General features: G+C 44.8%; 1 protein-coding gene across 1 annotated transcript in view; it reads right to left on the minus strand.

Moving 5' to 3' along the window:
* ANKRD29 (ankyrin repeat domain 29) overlaps window positions 1–19,186 on the minus strand; it is a 76,580-nt gene that overhangs the window by 42,317 nt on the left and 15,077 nt on the right. Inside the window, exons 3-4 of the mRNA XM_077493953.1 lie at window positions 16,595–16,693; window positions 13,930–14,028 (exon numbers count right to left, since the gene is read on the minus strand). Of these exons, the coding sequence (XP_077350079.1) occupies window positions 13,930–14,028; window positions 16,595–16,693 (198 nt within the window). The remainder of the gene's footprint in view (window positions 1–13,929; window positions 14,029–16,594; window positions 16,694–19,186) is intronic.

The raw sequence follows: 19,186 nt of genomic DNA on the forward strand, positions 1-19,186 counted from the left end.
TCTTCTCCTTCTTCTCCAGGAGATGTTGACTCGACGCTCTCTCCGGCCACAATGCCAGGGCCGCGCTGCGCGGCCACTTATATAGGGACAAGGGGCGGTGTCACATGGCTTTATGTCACATGGGTTGGTCACATGGGTTGATGTCACATGGGGACTATGACATCGTAAGGGGGCGGGGTCACCATGTGACACCAACCCATGTGACATAAAGCCATGTGACACCCCCCCTTGTCCCTATATAAGTGGCCGCGCAGCGCGGCCCTGGCATTGTGGCCGGAGAGAGCGTCGAATCAACATCTCCTGGAGAAGAAGGAGAAGAAGAAGAAGAAGAAGAAGAACGGAAGGCGGCGGCGACAGAAGAGCTATAAGAAGGCGCGGCGGCGCGGCAGAAGAACCGAAGAGGGGGACAAGACCCCGAAGTCGGGAGAAGAGGCCGGCGGCGAGGAAGAAAGCCGGACTCCTCCGCTAGCAAAAGAGCTACAAGAAGATAGCGGAGGAGTCCGGCGAGAAGACCCCCGAAGACGGAAGACCCCCGGAGCTGTGCAATAAAGTATTTTATCTCGCGTGTTGTGTTTTTTTTGTACTTTTATTTTACAGGTGAATGGATAGGGGTACATTGTACCCCATACTCATTAACATAGGGTGGGGGGCCGGTATCCGGGGGCCCCCTTATTAAAGGGGGCTCCCGGATTCCGATAAGCCCCCCCCGCCCGCAGACCCCGACAACCAACGGCCAGGGTTGTCGGGAAGAGGCCCTTGTCCTCATCAACATGGGGACAAGGTGCTTTGGGGTGGAGGGGCCGCGCGGCCCCCCCTTCCCCAAGGCACCCCCCATGTTGAGGGTACGCGGCCTGGTACGGCTCAGGAGGGGGGGCGCTCGCTCGCCCCCCTTTCCTGGCCGGCCGGGTAGCGTGCTCGGACAAGGGTCTGTTGTGGACTTGGGGGGGACCCCCACGCCGATTTTTTTCGGCGTTGGGGTTCCCCTTTAAGTCCATAACAGGCGGCGGGGCCAGCGACGTCTCCTTCGCGGGCCCCGCCTACCTGGAGACGCGCTCGAAATGAGCGGACTTTCCTCCGCGTGTGTGGGCGAGTCCGTTCACTTCAAAAGTAGGGCAGATAGTACGGCGGACTTAGTACGCCGCATTAGTCCGCTCAAAAAGTGCCGTGTGTGGGCAAGTAGCGCGTTCGGAAATTCCGACGGACAGTCTGGCGTACTTTTCCGCCAGACTAAGTACGTCATACAGTTTGACCGTGTGTATGCGGCATAAGTATAACTAACTAAAAATTTTGTAACATCTACTATACTTAGGCTGGCCATATACAGAGCAAATTTCTTTTTCCCGCAACCATGGGTTGCAGGAAATAAATTTGCTTGATTCCTCTATCAACACTAACAGTGTTGATGCAGGAATCCCTCCTGGGGGGCCATTGTCTTCTCCCAGCTGGGGGGAGGGATGGGCAGGGGAAGCCATCCCCGCCGGGAAAAAACAGTGATTATCTCTAGCGGCTATAGCAGCGGCTAATCGCAGGTAAAACCTAGCATGCTGGTTGTACCCAAGTTGATACATTCAGCTTGCCCATACATGGTTCAAATCTCAGGCCGGTTCCTGCAGAACTGGTCAAGTTTCAAAAAGTGCATGGCCTGTCTGCGCAATCTACTGTGTTTACTTGCTTGAGAACAGCAGCACTGGACTATGACAAAGAATTTAAAAAAAAAGGTCAAAATAACCATTTTATTAAAAAAAATTAAAAAAGAAAGAAAGAAAAAAGCATGCCTTTTGCTTATGATACCCAGTGCTTTAGCAAACTATAATCATTCAGGTAGAGTTTGCCATTTTCATCTAGGAAGTTAGAATAAATTGGACACAGTGGCCCCACTTTATGTTGACTGTGAGATATCAGACTTTTCTTACAAATTTGTAGATGTAATGGAAGTAAATACAGTATATTTACTTTGTAGTTTTTTCTTTTTTTTCTCTCTCATCATTTCAGGTTTTTTTCCCCCCTCTTTCTTTTTTATTCTTTCCTCCCCTCCCCCCATCTCTTTTCCCTCTTGGGTCACTTCTTCAAAAAAAAAAAAATTTTTTTTGAAGGGGCTCTGCAATTGTATCACCGCCTGTGACATACAGTACATCTACTACAGAATATGAATTGAATATGGCAGTTTTAATCTGTAATGGATTCTAAGTTATTGAACTGAGCAGACTCATTGAATATATAACTTAGTTTGCTTTATCTTTTATTTTGTCTTATTTTGGTATTAAGTAATAATAATGCATTAATGGGCAATCATATTGTAAACATTTGTATCCTATAGTATATTTGGATAAATGGGCATTTTTGTGTATTAAAGAATGCGATTATTTTGTATTATTTTAATATAATTTGTCGCTTTAAATAAAGAATTAAAAAGAGTAAAAAAAAAGAATAAACTAATTCAGAGAGGTGATATAAACTAACTGAAGAGCAGGAGACACTTGGATGCAGTGAGTTTAACGCCCTGATTAAAACGCTTACTAAATTCCACTTCTTGAATTAAAATGTGTCCTTTCCTGCAGAAATAAACACAGCATGATTCGGTCAGTCTGGGATACAAAACATGTAAATAAATTCAAGCTGGTACCTGTAATCCAGCCTCAGATGCCCTTTCACTGTCCGGAAACAAATGCGCGCAGTAAACCGTAACATGCCAATGAGCCAAGTCAGCACTTTTCTGAAAGGGTGCCAGGCACTCACTGAGCTCAGATTCAGCACCGAATGGATTCCACCTCCTTTCATAACACTTAACATATTGACGTGTTACCAGCTTCTAGAACAAGGCCGTGTGTTATTTCCTTTTTACAGACTTTCTGAAGCACCCTGCGTACTCTATTAACTTGTTAAAAATAGGGCCACAGTCGCAAGATAAACTGTCAGAAATCTTGGCTAGAAGAGCTCTATAGCAAAACTTATACAGCACTTCTGTTAAAATACTTGCTTTAATTGCAGTTTCAAATATCTGTCGAATAGTTAACACAGCAGTTCAGCAGTAGGAGCCTAAAGCGAATGTACAACAGCACGAATATATGGAACGTTTTCCATTGTTAATCTACAGCCATGTAATCATGATGCCTGAACCTCGCAGATCGTTTACTAATGTAAAACACCAGTGGCAGAGCAAAGCTGGAGAGCCTTCCACTTACCTCTGTGGAATTAATCCCTTGCTGCAGAGCCTTCTTTAATCCTGATTGGACCCTGGGCAAACATTTTCTTGAGCCTCACCCCCCACCCCTTTCATGCAATTTCACTCTCCACCTGCTGAGACATAGCAGCAAGATTTAAAATCAGTTTACTAAATCAAATCAGGAAGCATTTGCGATTGGTTGCCAGAGGTTACAGTGTATCATTACCGCTCACTGACTGGCTGCTAGAGGTTACAGCACACATTAGGGAGCAACGGTTTCTCTCAAAGCTTGATTTGAGAGGGGCATACAATCTCGTGAGGATTAAGGAGGACGACGAGTGGAAAACTGCGGTTGATACCAGAACAGGCCATTATGAGTACCTTGTTATGCCTTTTGGCCTTTGTAACTCCCTGGCAGTTTTCCAGGAATTTATTAACAATGTCCTCTGAGATTTGTTGCAGTTATGTGTGGTGGTTTATTTCGACAATATCCTCAAATTTTTCAAGTCCCTGGAGAGTCACCACACAGATGTCTGTCATGTACTAAGAGAGAACAATCCCTATTGTAAATTGGAGAAGTGCGAACTCCATCGTGAACAGGTTAAATTCCCAGGCTATGTAATTTCCACTGCTGGTTTTGCGATGGACCCAGAGAAAAACTTTCAGCAGTCCTACAGTGGCCCCGACCCGTGGGTTTTCGTCCTCTGCAGTGTTTTCTTGGCTTTGTCAGCTATTATCGGAAGTTTATTCATAACTTCTCGTCTCTGGTCAAGCCCCTAACTGATATGACCAGAAAGGACGGTAACCCACAGAGTTGGTCTCCGGAGTCCATTAAGGTCTTTAAGAGTCTCAAGGCTGCCTTTGTTTCTGCTCCTGTGTTGACACATCCTGATCCTAATTTATATTTTATCCTTGAGGTTGATGCTTCTGAGACTGGAGTTGGTGCCCTTCTGTCTCAACGCGTCCTACCTCTGAGAGTGCTATGCATCCTTGTGGTTACTTTTCCAAGATATTGTCACCTGCGGAGTGCAATTATGGGATTGGTGACAAAGAGCTGTTAGCGATCATTTTATCTGAAAGAATGGAGACATCTCCTTGAAGGTACCACTGGGGCGGTTCTCATTCTTACTGACCATAAGAATCTCGCATTCTTGTCTGAGGCTAAACGCCTCTCTCCCAGAAGGGTGCGATGGGCTGTTTTCTTGTCTAGTTTCTTGATGCTTTGTCACAAAAATTTTCTTCCACTTCCAAGATGGAGTCGGTTCCGGTTCCTGTGATTCCTCCTGATCGTATTCTGGCTATGGTTTGCACCAGTTTCACTTCTCCTTTGGGTTACAAAATTCTTGCCACTCAGGTCCATGCTGAGAAACCTTGTGATCGCTGCTTTGTCCCAGAGAGTCTCCATACTGTCGTGCTCCAGACTTACCATTCTCCCAAGGCTGCTGGCCACCCTGGGAAGAATCAACTCTTTTGGGCCATTTCCCAACAATTCCAGTGGCCTAGTCTACGTGCTGATGTAACCGCCTTCATAGCTGCCTGTTCCGTGTGTGCTCAGAGTAAGGCCGCGTACACACGGGCGGACTGTTCGCCCAACTTTGTCCGCTGAACAGTGTTTCAGCGGACAGTCCGCTCGCGTGTGGGCTTCAGCGGACAGTTTCAGCGGACAGTCTGACGAACAAAGTTTTTCGGAATTTCCGTAAAACTGTCCGCTGAAACTTGGTTTGAGCGGACAGTCCGCCCGTGTGTAGGCTTGTTCATCAAACTAAGTTCCGCGCATGCTCAGAAAGGATTTACACGGCGAAGGTTGCATTGCAGTGTATTGGACGTCGTATTTTTCGTCCCGCCGTACGTGCCGTTCACGTCATCGCGCAAGTTTCAGCAGACTGTTCGTTCGTCGTGTGTGGTCAAGTCCGTCCATGCTAATTTTGAGCGGACTGTCCGCTCAAACTGTTTGACGAACAAAGTTGGGCGAACAGTCCGCCCGTGTGTACGCGGCCTAAGACTCCATGACACCTTCCAGTGGGCCTCCTACAACCCATACCCAATGGAGAGAGGCCCTGTCTATGGATTTCATTGTGGAGTTACCCAAATCTCAGGGCAACACAGTTATTCTTATGGTGGTTGACTGGTTCTCGAAAATGTCCCATTGTATTCCACTTAAGAAGTTGCCCACTTCTAAGGAACTGGCTTCCATTTTTGCTCGGGAGATCTTTTGTTTACATGAGCTACCCAAGGTTCGCAGAACGAGCCAATCAGTCCTTGGTGCAATTCCTACGTTGCTATATTTCTGACCATCATAATAACTGGTTAGACCTCTTACCCTGGGCGGAGTTTGCTCACAATAGTGCCTTGAATTCTTTTTCCTGATTGTCCCCGTTTATGGCGAACTATGTACCTTCCATGTTGTCTGACTGGTTTGCTCCACAGAGTATTCCTGCGTTAGAGGAGCATCTCCGTGGTCTTCATTCTACTTGGGCACAAGTCCAGGAGGCTTTGCGACATGCTAATGATAGGTACAGACTCCGTGCTGACCGCAGATGCTTGCCTGCGCCTTCCTACCAGGTTGGGGACAGGGTCTGGTCTTCCTCTCATAACCTCCGACTTCGTGTTCCCTCTCTGAAGTTCGCACCTCGGTTTATAGGGCCTTTCCATATTCTCCTTCTATAGCCTTCATTGAAGGAGCTGACAGCCGCTTCTCCTGCTCTCCCTCCAGCGGCTGTCAGCTGAAATGCCATTCAGGGAGACTGGTGCTTGCAGCTGTCCCTCCTGCCGCCCCCCTCTGTGTCCTCCTCCAGCCCCGTGTCTTGCTCCTCCTCCGCCCCGTCTCACCCCTCCCACAGCTGGCTTCCCTCCTCTCCTGCTGGCTGTGGGGGATGTGTCAGGATGGAGAGCAGAGGAAGGGAATAAAAAAAATAAATGCAATAGATATTAAAAATGAAAATGATAAAAAAAAATAATAAAAAAGAAAATTGAAAAAAATAATATAAGATAAAAAAAATTACGACACCAACCCCCCGCCCTACCGACACTTTCCACTGCCTCAACCCCCCCCCCCCCCCCTCCCCAAAACAAGAACAAAACAAAAAAGTATTGTGAAAAAAATTAAATTGCAAAAAAATCCACTGCCACCTGCACATTCTACTCACCTCCATACACTCCACACTCCTCTCCTGCACATACTACCCACCTCCTTACACTGTGTACTTCTTAGGCTTCATGTACACCAGACATTGTTTAACCTCTCCTGAATGAGTTAACTTGACAGCTAGAAACCCATGTCTAAAAACGTCTGTTTAGCCGCGTTTACATGCAACATTTACATGTTGCGTTTAGCCGCGTTTTTGCGTCTAGAAATGTCCTTTAAAATAAAAAATGTCTGTGAATCAAACGCTGCTAAATGGGAGCTGCCGCGTTTAGCAGCATTTAGAGGCTGTTACAGGCATTTGGCATTTCAAATGCCTCTGAACATCCATCCTGAATGCAGTTTTTTTGTGTTCCAAAAAATGCTTCTAAACCCAACTGCCTAGAAACAACTATATATGACCCTGTGTAAATGTACTGATAAGATAACATAGAGGCAGGGCTGGACTGGGACAAAAATTTGGCCCTGGATTTCATCCAGACCGGCCCACTTTAATTTTGAGTGTCCCCAACAGCATCCCCTTTACATCAGTGTCCCCAAAAGCACCCCCTTACATTAGAGTGTCCCCATCAGCACCCCCCTTCACATCAGAGTGTCCCCCTTACATCAGTGTCCCCCATCAGCACTCCCTTACATCAGTTTCCCCATCAGCACCCCCTTACATCAGAGTGTCCCCATCAGCACCCCCTTCACTTTAGAGTGTCCCCATTAGCACCCCCTTACATCAGAGTGTGCCCCCTCTCCTCCCCCTCCCACGTGTACTCACAGTTCTGAAGGCAGCTTCTCGTTCCTCTCCCCAGTCATGTGATAAGTGATAAGGGGAGAGAGGAAGGAAAGTCTGCCGGCTGTCTATCTCCCCCTGCAGGCTGGAGGGAGCAGAAAGCCTAATCCTCTCTCCAGCAAGTATCAGCAGCTGCTCCTTGGTGACAGAAGTGAAATCACGACCACTGCTATCAGTGAGGAGCGGCTCCAGAACTACGCCTGACTGGCCCACTGAGCCATCGGCCCACCGGGAAACTCCCTGTAGTCCCGATGGCCAGTACATGCCTGCATAGAGGAGAGTTCAGGGGCAGTTGTAAAAAACACCCAACTGCCCCTAATTGTCCGTTTATTAGCAGTAGTGTACATGAGGCCTTACCTGCACATACTACCCACCTTCATACACTGCGCACCCCTCTCCTGCACATACTACCCACCTCCTTACACTCTGCACTGTACATTTCCTATTTAACATTACTGTATTCTGCACTGTAACTCATCTCAGAGTCAAACCACATCCTATTTAAGCCACATCCAATATTTCGTGCAATTTAAGCCACGCCCACATAAAGGCCGTGGCGCGCATTTTTTTTGTTTTTTTTATTAAGGGCGAGGGCCCACTTTTTATCTTGCACACGGGCCCACTGATTACATGATATGCCCCTGCCAGACCTGATTGCTGTGCCAGTCACATGACTAAAAAAAAAGTGTTTCAGAAGAGCAATTCAAATTAGAGTATAATAATCAAATAATTGTTTTACAGCTCCCAATAAATCTTTACTGAACATGAAGTGTGTATTTTTTTGTGCATTGATATGGTACAGGCGGAAATTTGATAAATGTATCAAAATACACAGAGTGGTGCTGGTGATACATAAAGGTATAAATCTGTGCCACGTCCCAAAATATCATGAACATGAAAAGACAGCAAGGGGCTTATGGACTTTTTAGGCACCATAGACAACACAAAAACAGTAATACAAAATGATATACTTTATTGTTTAAAACATGATTGTATTATATTTAATACAACATGGCTTAAAATCATATTTCACAATAGTACTCATGATCATCTATATAGCATAAAGTAATTACCGCTACTATATTCTATTAATTTTCCAAAAGGCTCTAGAAAACGTAATAAACAAAGTATATTAATTTCGATATTCTCATATACAGAAATAGTACTCGCAGTATGATAAGCATTGTTTGAAGAAGAGGCTCAACATGTTTCGCGTGGATTACACGCTTCTTCTGGAGCTTGTAATATTGTGACTAGCAAAACAATAAAGAAACAGAAAATATATATGAATATAAACATAAATATCAATCATATTTAGCATATTATAAACAACGATCCATAAATAAATAAATATCACATTCTTTAATCCTGAGATCTTTTGAACCTTGTTTATTGAGATAACGGCATCCAGGCCATATCACAACTTTGGTCTGTGGTGTGTCCCTATTGTTAATAACCTCTAAATAAATTATTATACTCTCAATCATTTTGTGACACGTATTCTGAAATCGCATTGACTATGCTGCAGCAGAGATATATTTTCTCCACAACAAAAAATTTAACAAATTTATTTTATTATTTGCTTATTTTTTATTTATTTTTCTATAAGCCATTTTAGGATTCAATCTCTTTGGGCCTAGGCTTGATCCATGTATCTATAAAACCTCGTCCCGCATACGATTTCATCATTGATGGATATGTAGTGTCTCCCATATGGGGTGCAGTCCAGATCTTTGAATATCCTCTATAAAAAGCAATTCTCTGAGTGAGTTCTTGTTAGTATACTTTTCTAAATATTCGAGCACCTTTCGTATTGCGTTATACACGCCCCCATGGTGACCTTTTGCTCCCTACCTTCCCTCTTGGCTGATGGGCCCCTGACACCCTTAGGAGTCTTAAACACCGTACACCCATGTGTCTGGTTTATTTTTCTTGATATTATGCTAAATATGCTATCAAAGTTTATACTAAAACACCCTTGCCCACCTAGTTGTATAAATACAAGTGCTCACACACTAAGCGTGTGTGTATACTGGAAGCCGCGGAATTCCTAATGCAATCTAGCAGCTGCTTTATATTTATTCCTCATAGAAATAAATTACAGTTATTATAAACAACGATCCATAAATAAATAAATATCTAAAAATAAATAAATATCTAAAAATAATTAATCACATATAGATCTAGCAGCGCTTTTTTCATCAATTAAAATCCAGATGTTGATGATAATATGTACTCATTAAATATAAATAAATAAATGTATGTATAAATGAGTAAACATAAAAACGAGAAGGAACCACATTAGAAGTCCATCATTGTCCAACCAGTATATAGCATGTCTAAATGTATATATAGAGAGAACCGAATCAGTCCTTTCAGTCTCATCGAGATGATGTCACTATGACGAAACGCGTCAGTGTGGAACCTTACGAGTGAAACAGCTGCAATTGAGAGATCAGGAGAGGTCGGTCTGAGCCACGGGATAGGAAAGAGACAGAGCCCCTGGATGGGAGAGTGGTAGGACATACATTTAGACATGCTATATACTGATTGGACAATGATGGACTTTTAATGTGGTTCCTTCTCGTTTTTATGTTTACTCATTTATACATACATTTATTTATATTTAATGAGTACATATTATCATCAACATCTGGATTTTAATTGATGAAAAAAACGCTGCTATATCTATATGTGATTAATTATTTTTAGATATTTATTTTTAGATATTTATTTATTTGTGGATCGTTGTTTATAATAACTGTAATTTATTTCTATGAGGAATGAATATAAAGTAGCTGCTATATTGCATTAGGAATTCCGCGGCTTCCAGTATACACACACGCTTAGTGTGTGAGCGCTTGTATTTATACAACTAGGTGGGCAAGGGTGTTTTAGTATAAACTTTGATAATAGCATATTTAGCATAGTATCAAGAAAAATAAACCAGACACATGGGTGTATGGTGTCTAAGACTCCTAATTGTGTCAGGGGCCCATCAGCCAAGAGGGGAGGTAAGGAGCAAAAGGTCACCATGGGGGCGTGTATAACGCAATACGAAAGGTGCTCGAATATTTAGAAACGTATACTAACAAGAACTCACTCAGAGAACTGCTTTTTATAGAGGATATTCAAAGATCTGGACTGCACCCCATATGGGAGACACTACATATCCATCAATGATGAAATCGTATGCGGGACGAGGTTTTATAGATACATGGATCAAGCCTAGGCCCAAAGAGATTGGATCCTAAATTGGCTTATAGAAGAAAAAAAAAAATTAAGCAAATAAAATAAATTTGTTAAATTTTTGGTAGAAAATATGTCTCTGTTGCAGCATAGTCATTGCGATTTCAGAATACGTGTCACAAAATGATTGAGAGTATAATAATTTATTTAGAGGTTATTAACAATAGGGACTCACCACAGACCAAAGTTGTGATATGGCCTGGATGCTGTTATCTCAATAAACAAGGTTCAAAAGATCTCAGGATTAAAGAGTGTGATGGAACGGTACAACATAGGGGGAAAGAAGGAGAAATTCCACCAAAGGTCGGCGCTGGGTAATTGATGTGCAGCTGGCAGAATATCTGCAATAATATTATAAGGCATCATAAATCCCAGGAAATGCCATAATACCAACAGTAGTATATAGCTAAATAAGTAACTTGCCCCAGCACTTACCCGTGAGAACTATAGAAATCGTGTCAGCAAAGTAGTGTGTCCAGATCAGTACAATCAGCTGTGCAGAGCTCGCGCAGAGGGTGCTGTTAAGTATACACGTCCCACTCGTAGTCAACCAATCGGCTTGAAGAGCCGACGTGATGTCATCCGAGCCGGCCGCAGTGTCCTTGCGCATGCACCCGATCGATTCCCCGCACTTGCGCAATGCGCTCAGCAGGACAGTCGGCCAGACCAAAGCAACGACAGGGGATTGGTCACTGAAGCCGCACAGCTCCACCCAGGCAGTCGCACACATGAGTCCCGGTGTCTTGTCCAATAACGTCCTCCATCGGATAGTGTCCGCTGCGTACTGCGCATGCGCAGTACACAGCAACACAGATTCCGAAAATTGCAGAGGATGAATGGCGCCTGCGCCGTGAGTCCAGGTTCTAGCTCCACTATCCAAGTAGACATAGAGTAGGAATAAAAAAGAGCCGAGCGCAGCGAGGCCGAGCCCAAAGCGTGGCGAGCGGCCCTCTAATATTCACAACCCTATGTCCGCTTGGATGTTGGGGCTACCACCTCCACTCACGGCGCAGGCGCCGTTCAGCTTCTGAGATTTTCCGAAGCTTCATCTGCTCCGTACTGTGCATGCGTAGTACGGAGCGGACACTATTTCATGGCCGGACACTATACGGTAGAACACCGGCAACAACAAGCAATGACGTGTGAATATACGTCACGCCAGAAGGCCAGACCCATGGAATATTGTGCGGCAACCTAGGGGGAAGTATGCAATGGCCACTGGCAGACCAATCCCTCCCGCATGGTGCCAGCACCATCACCCCCCACAGTTCGGCAAACAAGACTAGTCCCCTAAACATCCCAAATCCGAGAGCACCGCACCCATGAAAAATTACTCAAAATTAGCTATACTTAATACTAAATCACATGCAATGTAATTTCAAACATCAGAAAAAAAAAAAAAGTACTATTTCTGTATATGAGAATATCGAAATGAATATACTTTGTTTATTACGTTTTCTAGAGCCTTTTGGAAAATTAAAAGAATATAGTAACGGTAATGACTTTATGCTATTTAGATGATCATGAGTACTATTGTGCAATATGATTTTAAGCCATGTTGTATTAAATATAATACAATAATGTTTTAAACAATAAAGTATATCATTTTATATTACTGTTTTTGTGTTGTCTATGGTGCCTAAAAAGTCCATAAGCCCCTTCCTGTCTTTTCATTTTCATGGTACAGGCGGAGTCGAAGATGACTTTCCTTTTCTTTTGTTCAGACAGCAAAGGCTTTTTTTTTAACTTTACAGGTATTAGCAATTATCTTATATATATTTAGAACTGATTTTTGTTAAAACTAAGCGTTTTGTTTTTATGAGTTTCGTAATAAATGTAACCAATCAACATACTATATCTTGCCCCCATAGTGTTTAGTAATAGGAGGACATGGAGAAGGAAGAGGGAGGGGAGTATAATTTACCAATGTGTATATGCCCACATGTGTGCTACAAGTGTAGCAGGAGTAGGCTACCCCTGGTACGCAAAGCCTCTTTTGCCAGCACTCTATTCCCTCCCTATCAGCAGAGCAACGCAGGGAAGTGTCATTAAGACACTAATGCATTCAAATGTCGGAATTCCCCACACCGCACCTGCACTGAGGGGGAGGCACTGTGCCCCCATACATTGTAAAAGATGGGAAACATTGTTTTGTTCTCCTGTTTCCAGGTGAAGGAGGGCTGTGATTGGCCACTGCTAAAGCAAACCACAGTCCTGCTAGCCCTGCCCATCATCTGGAGGAAGATGACTTGCTTGATTGTCACTACCAATCTCAGAAAGAAGGGATTTCACTGTGACTGAGAAAACCACAATCAGACGACAGTTTGTGGAATTACTGTTGATCTTTTGGGAACTTTGTTGAAATTACCGTTCTAATGGCATTTTGTGGCAAATTATTTTCTATAGCTTCATGTCACGAACCCACGTTTATTCTCTCCTGAATATCAAGCTAGCTGAGATCGCAATGTCCAATGCATTCTCACTTTTTTGGTGAATCGCGGATTTTTAAAAATTGCATGATTCTCCACAGATTGCACAAATCTGTTTACAAAATAGAAACTGAGCCATACATTTTTAATTTTACAGAATTGAACAGATTCTTTTTTTCGTAAACCTGTTATTTATACATTGTATAGATCAGCCTTTCTCAACCTTTTCAACACAGAGGAACCTTTGAAATAGTTCTCCAGTCTCAGGAAAGCCCTGCTAAAAATTAGAAATCTACAACTCCTAATACATTGGTGCAATGGTCAGTGGGTAGAATGCTCCTTACAGATAGCTAAAAAGATCAATTGTGTCCAGGGCTGGACTTACCATTGGGCTTGACTGGGCTCAAGCCCATGGGCCCCACTCAATAGGGGGCCCCGCAGGCCCCGCCGAGATACATAGCCGAGTGTACTGGGCTCGGGCTCCGCTCACAGTCATGCCCAGTCCTGCCCAATGATTGACATAACACTGGGCATGACTATGAGCCGAGCCGAGTACACTCGGCTACTCTCGACTCCGCTTGGGACTGCGAGAGGACCCTTAGCCACCGAGAGGACCCCAGAGCCGCCGAGAGGACCCCAGAGCCGCCGAGAGGACCCGAGAGCCGCAGGACTCTGTATCTCAGCAGCGCCATTTTTAAACTTCAAGACTGCAATGACAAGGCTGCAAATGACAAGGCTGCAATGACACTGGACAAGGCTGCAGATGGACACTGATAAAGCTGTATTGATGGGAATTTAAATGTAAGTTTTTTTCCTTAAACTTCCCTCCTAAACTTGGGGTGCGTGTTATACTCCAGCGCGTGTTATAAGCCGATAAATACGATAATGTATAGAAGGTAGGGCCCGAAAGTGACTCAAGCCCAGGGGCCCCCACCACCCTAAGTCCTGCCCTGATTGTGTCGATGGGAACTTATCCGAGAGGCAGAAATGGCCCAATACTGAAGGAACCCCTAGCAACCTCTGGAGGAACCCTAGGGTTCCACGGAACCCTGGTTGAGAATCACTGGTATAGATTATGTTGCTTCAGGTTAGTGTGCAAGTTATTATTTAGAAATAACAAAGCAGTGATGTTTTACATGTTCCTATCTGAATACCTTTCACTTACTCTTGTAATAAATTCTGTAGAGGCTCCAAATTCGAAAAGGAACTTCACTATATCATCGTGACCTTGCTGAGCAGCAAAAAACAAGGCAGTAGCACCACTCTGAAAGATAAAACCAAGATAACAGATTTGAAGGTTGGTGACAACTGTAAAGGAAGTATAATAAATAGGATTTAGCCTTCTTAAACCTGAAAATCATTTTTTCTAACCCGTAGCAAGCCTTCATCCTTTACCTTTTATGTCTCATTTCTAAATCAAGCATTAAGTCTTGGATCTGATCTGGGTAATGCCGCGTACACACGACCTGACTTTTCGACGGACTAGGTCCGACAGTCTTAACGATGGACTTTCAGCGGAGGTCCGACGGACTTTCCGAAAGAAAAGACTAGGCCTCACACAAACGGACTAAGTCCATTCTACAGTCCGTTCGGTTTGAACATGATGACATAAGATGGGACTAAACAAGGAAGTTCAATAGCCAGTAGCCAATAGTTGTCCTTGTGTTGTACTTAGTCCGTCAGACTAGCATACAGACAAATGGATTTTTCAACCGGACTCGAGTCCGTCGGAAAGATTTGAAACATGTTTTCATGTTTTCGTTCTAGGTCTGTCTCATTTTATTCCCGGAAAACAATCGGACTAGCCCACACAAGATCGGATTGTCCGACGGACTGATCCCGTCGGATCTAGTCTGCCAGAAAGTTCGGTCGTGTGTACGCGGCATTACAGATTCTTTGGACTGTAGTGGTGGGACAATTATAAAATTGCTATGATAATGACACTTCTGTTGTCACCATGTCTTGTGTGCCCTGGAGGAGGATACGTGCCCGAGATCAGCACTTCTAGAGGCAGAATGACACCTTTCTGTGCCATAGTAAAATGTGTCATTAATGTGTCATTTCTGTTTCTGTGCCATAGTAAAATCATGACACCTCCTGGTGGCATGTGACTACAAGACATGTTATTAATTTGAGGCCCTACTTTGATCGTTCCTCCTAGGCTTATCTTTTGGAGCAGATTCTGGTCTTTTGACTTTTAACAAGAGTTAAAAAAATAAAATTCTTCCCATTGACCAAAACTTACTATTGAGTTGATACTGTCTAAAAACAAAACATTTAAAGCACTGGCACCTCTCAACCACCAAACAACACAGCAAAGTGTTAATTGGCAATAAAATGTGCAGTGCAGCACTGTTACAAATTTAATTGATACAGATTTATTTTTAGCTGCATATTAAGATAAATCAATGGGTAAAATCCTGTTAAAATAACTTAAAGCCCCTTTGAGATTTGGTTAAAAAAAGAACATGCATTCAGGATATAGAAAAATTGAACATTTTAAATGTTTAATGGGTGAAATATGTTTGAGTTCAGCTCAGTAGATATGTCACTACCTAAACATTAGACTGCGGGGAAGGGCCTCTCCATTCTGTGTAGAGGCAGGGGTCTCTCTGATGGTCCGGCACTCCCTCAACTTGGTAAGAGCTACAGCTCTGCAATCAGCAGGGAGTGTGACCTCTGCATTTACAATTACAAATGACATCATGCATGGCCCTTAAAGCTGAACTCCAGGCAGGCCACTAAATACTCAGTTAAGACACATAAATAGGAGCAGTTTTACCTGCCAAAGATAATAATTCTATTCACCCATTTTTATAGTTTACATAATCATATTAAAGCACAAGCCCAGGCAGGTGACCTAATATTTTCTACTGGAGTTAAAGCATTTGTTACCCCAACACTTAATATTCCTGATATGTGCCTGCTGTACCATGTACTTGTATAAGAATGTATCCTGTTCTCTTTGTGTTGCTTCTTTTATGAGAAATCCCTGGTGTTCCTGCCAGTTCCCTTGTTTTCCTATTAGAAACTGACCACACTAAACAGGAAAGCTTGTGGTCAGTCCTCTAGCTATGCTGGGAACTCAGTGTAGTTCTCCTCCAATGATCAGACTTGTCCTGACACGCCCCTGCTGCACAGCAATTCACTGTAAGCTCAGTGTGCTGCTACTCTCCCCCAGCTCTTATGCAGCTGTGGACAGAGGGAATGTGATAAAAAAGGGGGCACACTGATAAGGTCCTCCTCTGCTCATGTTTCTCTTTCCTCCTCTCAGCATGGTCCTTGTTATCACATGTGCTTAGAAGAGGCTGATGCCAAGTCAAATGTAGGTGCATACAGTCATTTAATTTAAAAATACATTTTTTTTTTTTGCAAATATAATGTTTATTAGAATTTTAAACAGTAAAGACATACAATGGGAGAACCCCAAAACAAACAACAGCAAACATAGCTGAAGAGACAAAAGAGGTCGCAGCCTCATCAACATGCGGTACAAGTAATGGCAAGGGAACCTATAGACTATCAGGAAACCATGATGTATCTGCTGGCCTCGGAGACTAAACCCCCCCGGCCAGGGTCCGCCAATATGTCCCCGCTACTGCCTAGGAAACAATTATGCCGAAGTCTGAATAAACACTTCGGCACGAGATCATCGGAAGCATGTTTAGAGATGCGGCCAGAAAAGAGAGTGAAGATGGAAAGGAAAGTGCGAAAATAACTAAAAATACATTTAATGATTTATAATAACTGAAATAATTAATTAATTGTTTTATATATGCCAGGAATTCAGCTTTGAGAGCAAAATCTAGCATAGAGCATAGATGCAATACCTCTCTCTGGAGATTTATGTCAGCTCCGTGTAATACCAGTTCCCGCACACACTGGGTATGTCCCCCATAGGATGCCACCATCAATGCTGTAGTTCCGGCCTGCCAAAATAAAGATTTCTGATGATGAGAATAAAGCATGGTGACTGCAATAAAGAACTGAATGCATTTGGTCTTTTCTAAAAAATAAACATATTCACATTCTACAGGAGTATACATAAATGAGCCTGTAGCAAAATAATAATGAGTCCTTCTAGTATCCAAAAATCTTCATTTTACTACTGTAGCGCCACCCCCCAAGGAGCCGATTGAATATGATCAGATTCAGTACCCTACTTTGCCTTAGAACCCCAGTAACAGCTCCAACCCCTCTGGCATACTTGGCAATAGTGTAAGTGCAAGGGCCAATGAAAAACACACATTATGATAAAACAAAGAAATTGTCTTTACTGCAATATTTCTGTGGAACAGTGGCGGTGCGTCCATAAGGGCGCATGGGCGCCACCCCCTCTCTCCTGCCACCACCTCTATCACCAATAGATAGATTCATGCATTGCATGGATCTATATATGGTCACCGCTGCCACCCCCTATTCAGGCGCCAATCAATCAATATTCACTTTCCTAACACTAAATCACCTCTCCGCCAATCAGGTGCTCAGGTCTGTTACCAGTCACCTGATTGGCTGAAACGTCAGGCGCCGCTATTGGACGCCTATCAGGAGGAGAGGTTGGGAGATGAGGACAGCAGGAGACGCACGAAGGACCCCGCTCGTCGCTGTCACCCCCTGCCCCACCAAGACAGGGTAAGTACCGGGCAGACGGCGAGCGAGTGGAAGCGTTTAATGGGAACAGTGGCAGCGTTTAATGGGCACAGTGGCTGCATTTGAGGGCACAGTGGCAGCGTTTGATGGCACAGTGGCTGCAATTGATGACACAGTGGCAGCATTTGAGGGCACAGTGGCAGCGTTTCATAGGCACAATGGCAGCGTAACGCGGGGGAACACAGTTCCTGCACCTCCAGCTCTGAATGTATGTAGGAGGGTTTATTTATGCAGGCTGCTAGGGGATCTATTGTTGCTGGAGGGGATCTATTTTTACAGGGGTAGAGTCTATTGTTGCTGGGGAGGTCAGTTTTCACTGGTGGGGAATCTTTTGTTGCTGGGGAGGGGCTGTTATGCTACTGGGAGACAATCGTTTCTGAAATCTACTGTTGAGGGAGAAGTCTATTGTTGCTAGCTGTTCAGAGTCTATTGTTGCTGGCTACAGGGGATCTATTTTACTTTCTATTGTTAACAAATTACGTACAAATTACTTAGCACCACAAATTGATACTTGGTTCTGTGTCCATTACTGAGAGGTGGGTAGGGGGTGGAACCAAGGAACAGTTCTCAGAGGTGGGTAGAGAGTGGAACCAAGGAATGGTTCTCGGGGGTGGGTAGAGATTGAAACTAAGGAATGGTGCTCGGTGGTGGGTAGGAAGTGGAACCAAGGGACGGTGCTCGGAGGTGGGTAGGGGGTGGAACCAAGAAACGATGCTCGGAGGTGGGTAGGGGATGGAACCAAGGAACGGTGCTCAGAGGTGGGTAGGGGGTAGAACCAAGGAACTGTGCTCGGAGGTGGGTAGGGGGTGGAACCAAGGAACGGTGCTCGGAGGTGGGTAGGGGGAGAAATAAAGGAATGCTGCTCAGAGGTGGGTAGGGTGTGGAACCAAGGAACTGTGTGCGGAGGTGGGAGGGGGGTGGAACCAAGGAATGGTGCTTGGAGGTAAGTAGGGGGTGGAACCAGGGAATGGTGCTCGGAGGTGGGTAGGGGTGGAACCAAGGAATGGTGTTCGGGGGTGGGTGGAACCAAGGAATGGTGCTCGGAGGTGGGTAGGGGGTGGAACCAAGGAACGTTGCTCAGAGGTGGGTAGGAAGTGGAACCAAGGAATGGTGCTCGGAGGTGGGTAGGGGGTGGAACCAAGGAATGGTGCTCGGAGGTGGGTAGGGGGTGGAACCAAGCAACGGTGCTCAGAGGTGGGTAGGGGTGGAACCAAGGAACGGTGCTCGGAGCTGGGTAGAGGGTGGAACCAAAGAACGGTGCTCGGAGGTGGGTAGGGGGTGGAACCAAGGAACGGTGCTCGGAGGTGGGTAGGGGGTGGAATTAAGGAATGGTGCTTGGAGGTGGGTAGGGAGTGGAACCAAGGAATGGTGCACGGAGGTGGGAGGGGGGTGGAACCAAGGAATGGTGCTCGGAGGTAAGTAGGGAGTGGAACCAGGGAATGGTGCTCGGAGGTGGGTAGGGGGTGGAACCAAAGAATGGTGCTCAGAGGTGGGAGGGGGTGGAACCAATGAATGGTGCTCAGAGGTGGGTAGGGGGTGGAACCAAGGAACAGTGCTCGGAGGTGGGTAGCGGGTGAAACCAAGGAACGGTGCTCAGATGTGGGTAGGGGGTGGAACCAAGGAACGGTGGTCGGAAGTGGGTAGGGGGTGGAATTAAGGAATGGTGCTCGGAGGTGGGTAGGGAGTGGAACCAAGGAATGGTGCGCGGAGGTGGGAGGGCAGTGGAACCAAGGAACGGTGGTCAGAGGTGGGTAGGGGGTAGAATTAAGGAA

The sequence above is a fragment of the Lithobates pipiens genome, unplaced genomic scaffold (genome assembly GCF_037356315.1).
Source record: "Lithobates pipiens isolate NorthernLeopardFrog02 unplaced genomic scaffold, aLitPip1_a1.2 Scaffold_19, whole genome shotgun sequence".
Classification (NCBI taxonomy): domain Eukaryota; kingdom Metazoa; phylum Chordata; class Amphibia; order Anura; family Ranidae; genus Lithobates; species Lithobates pipiens.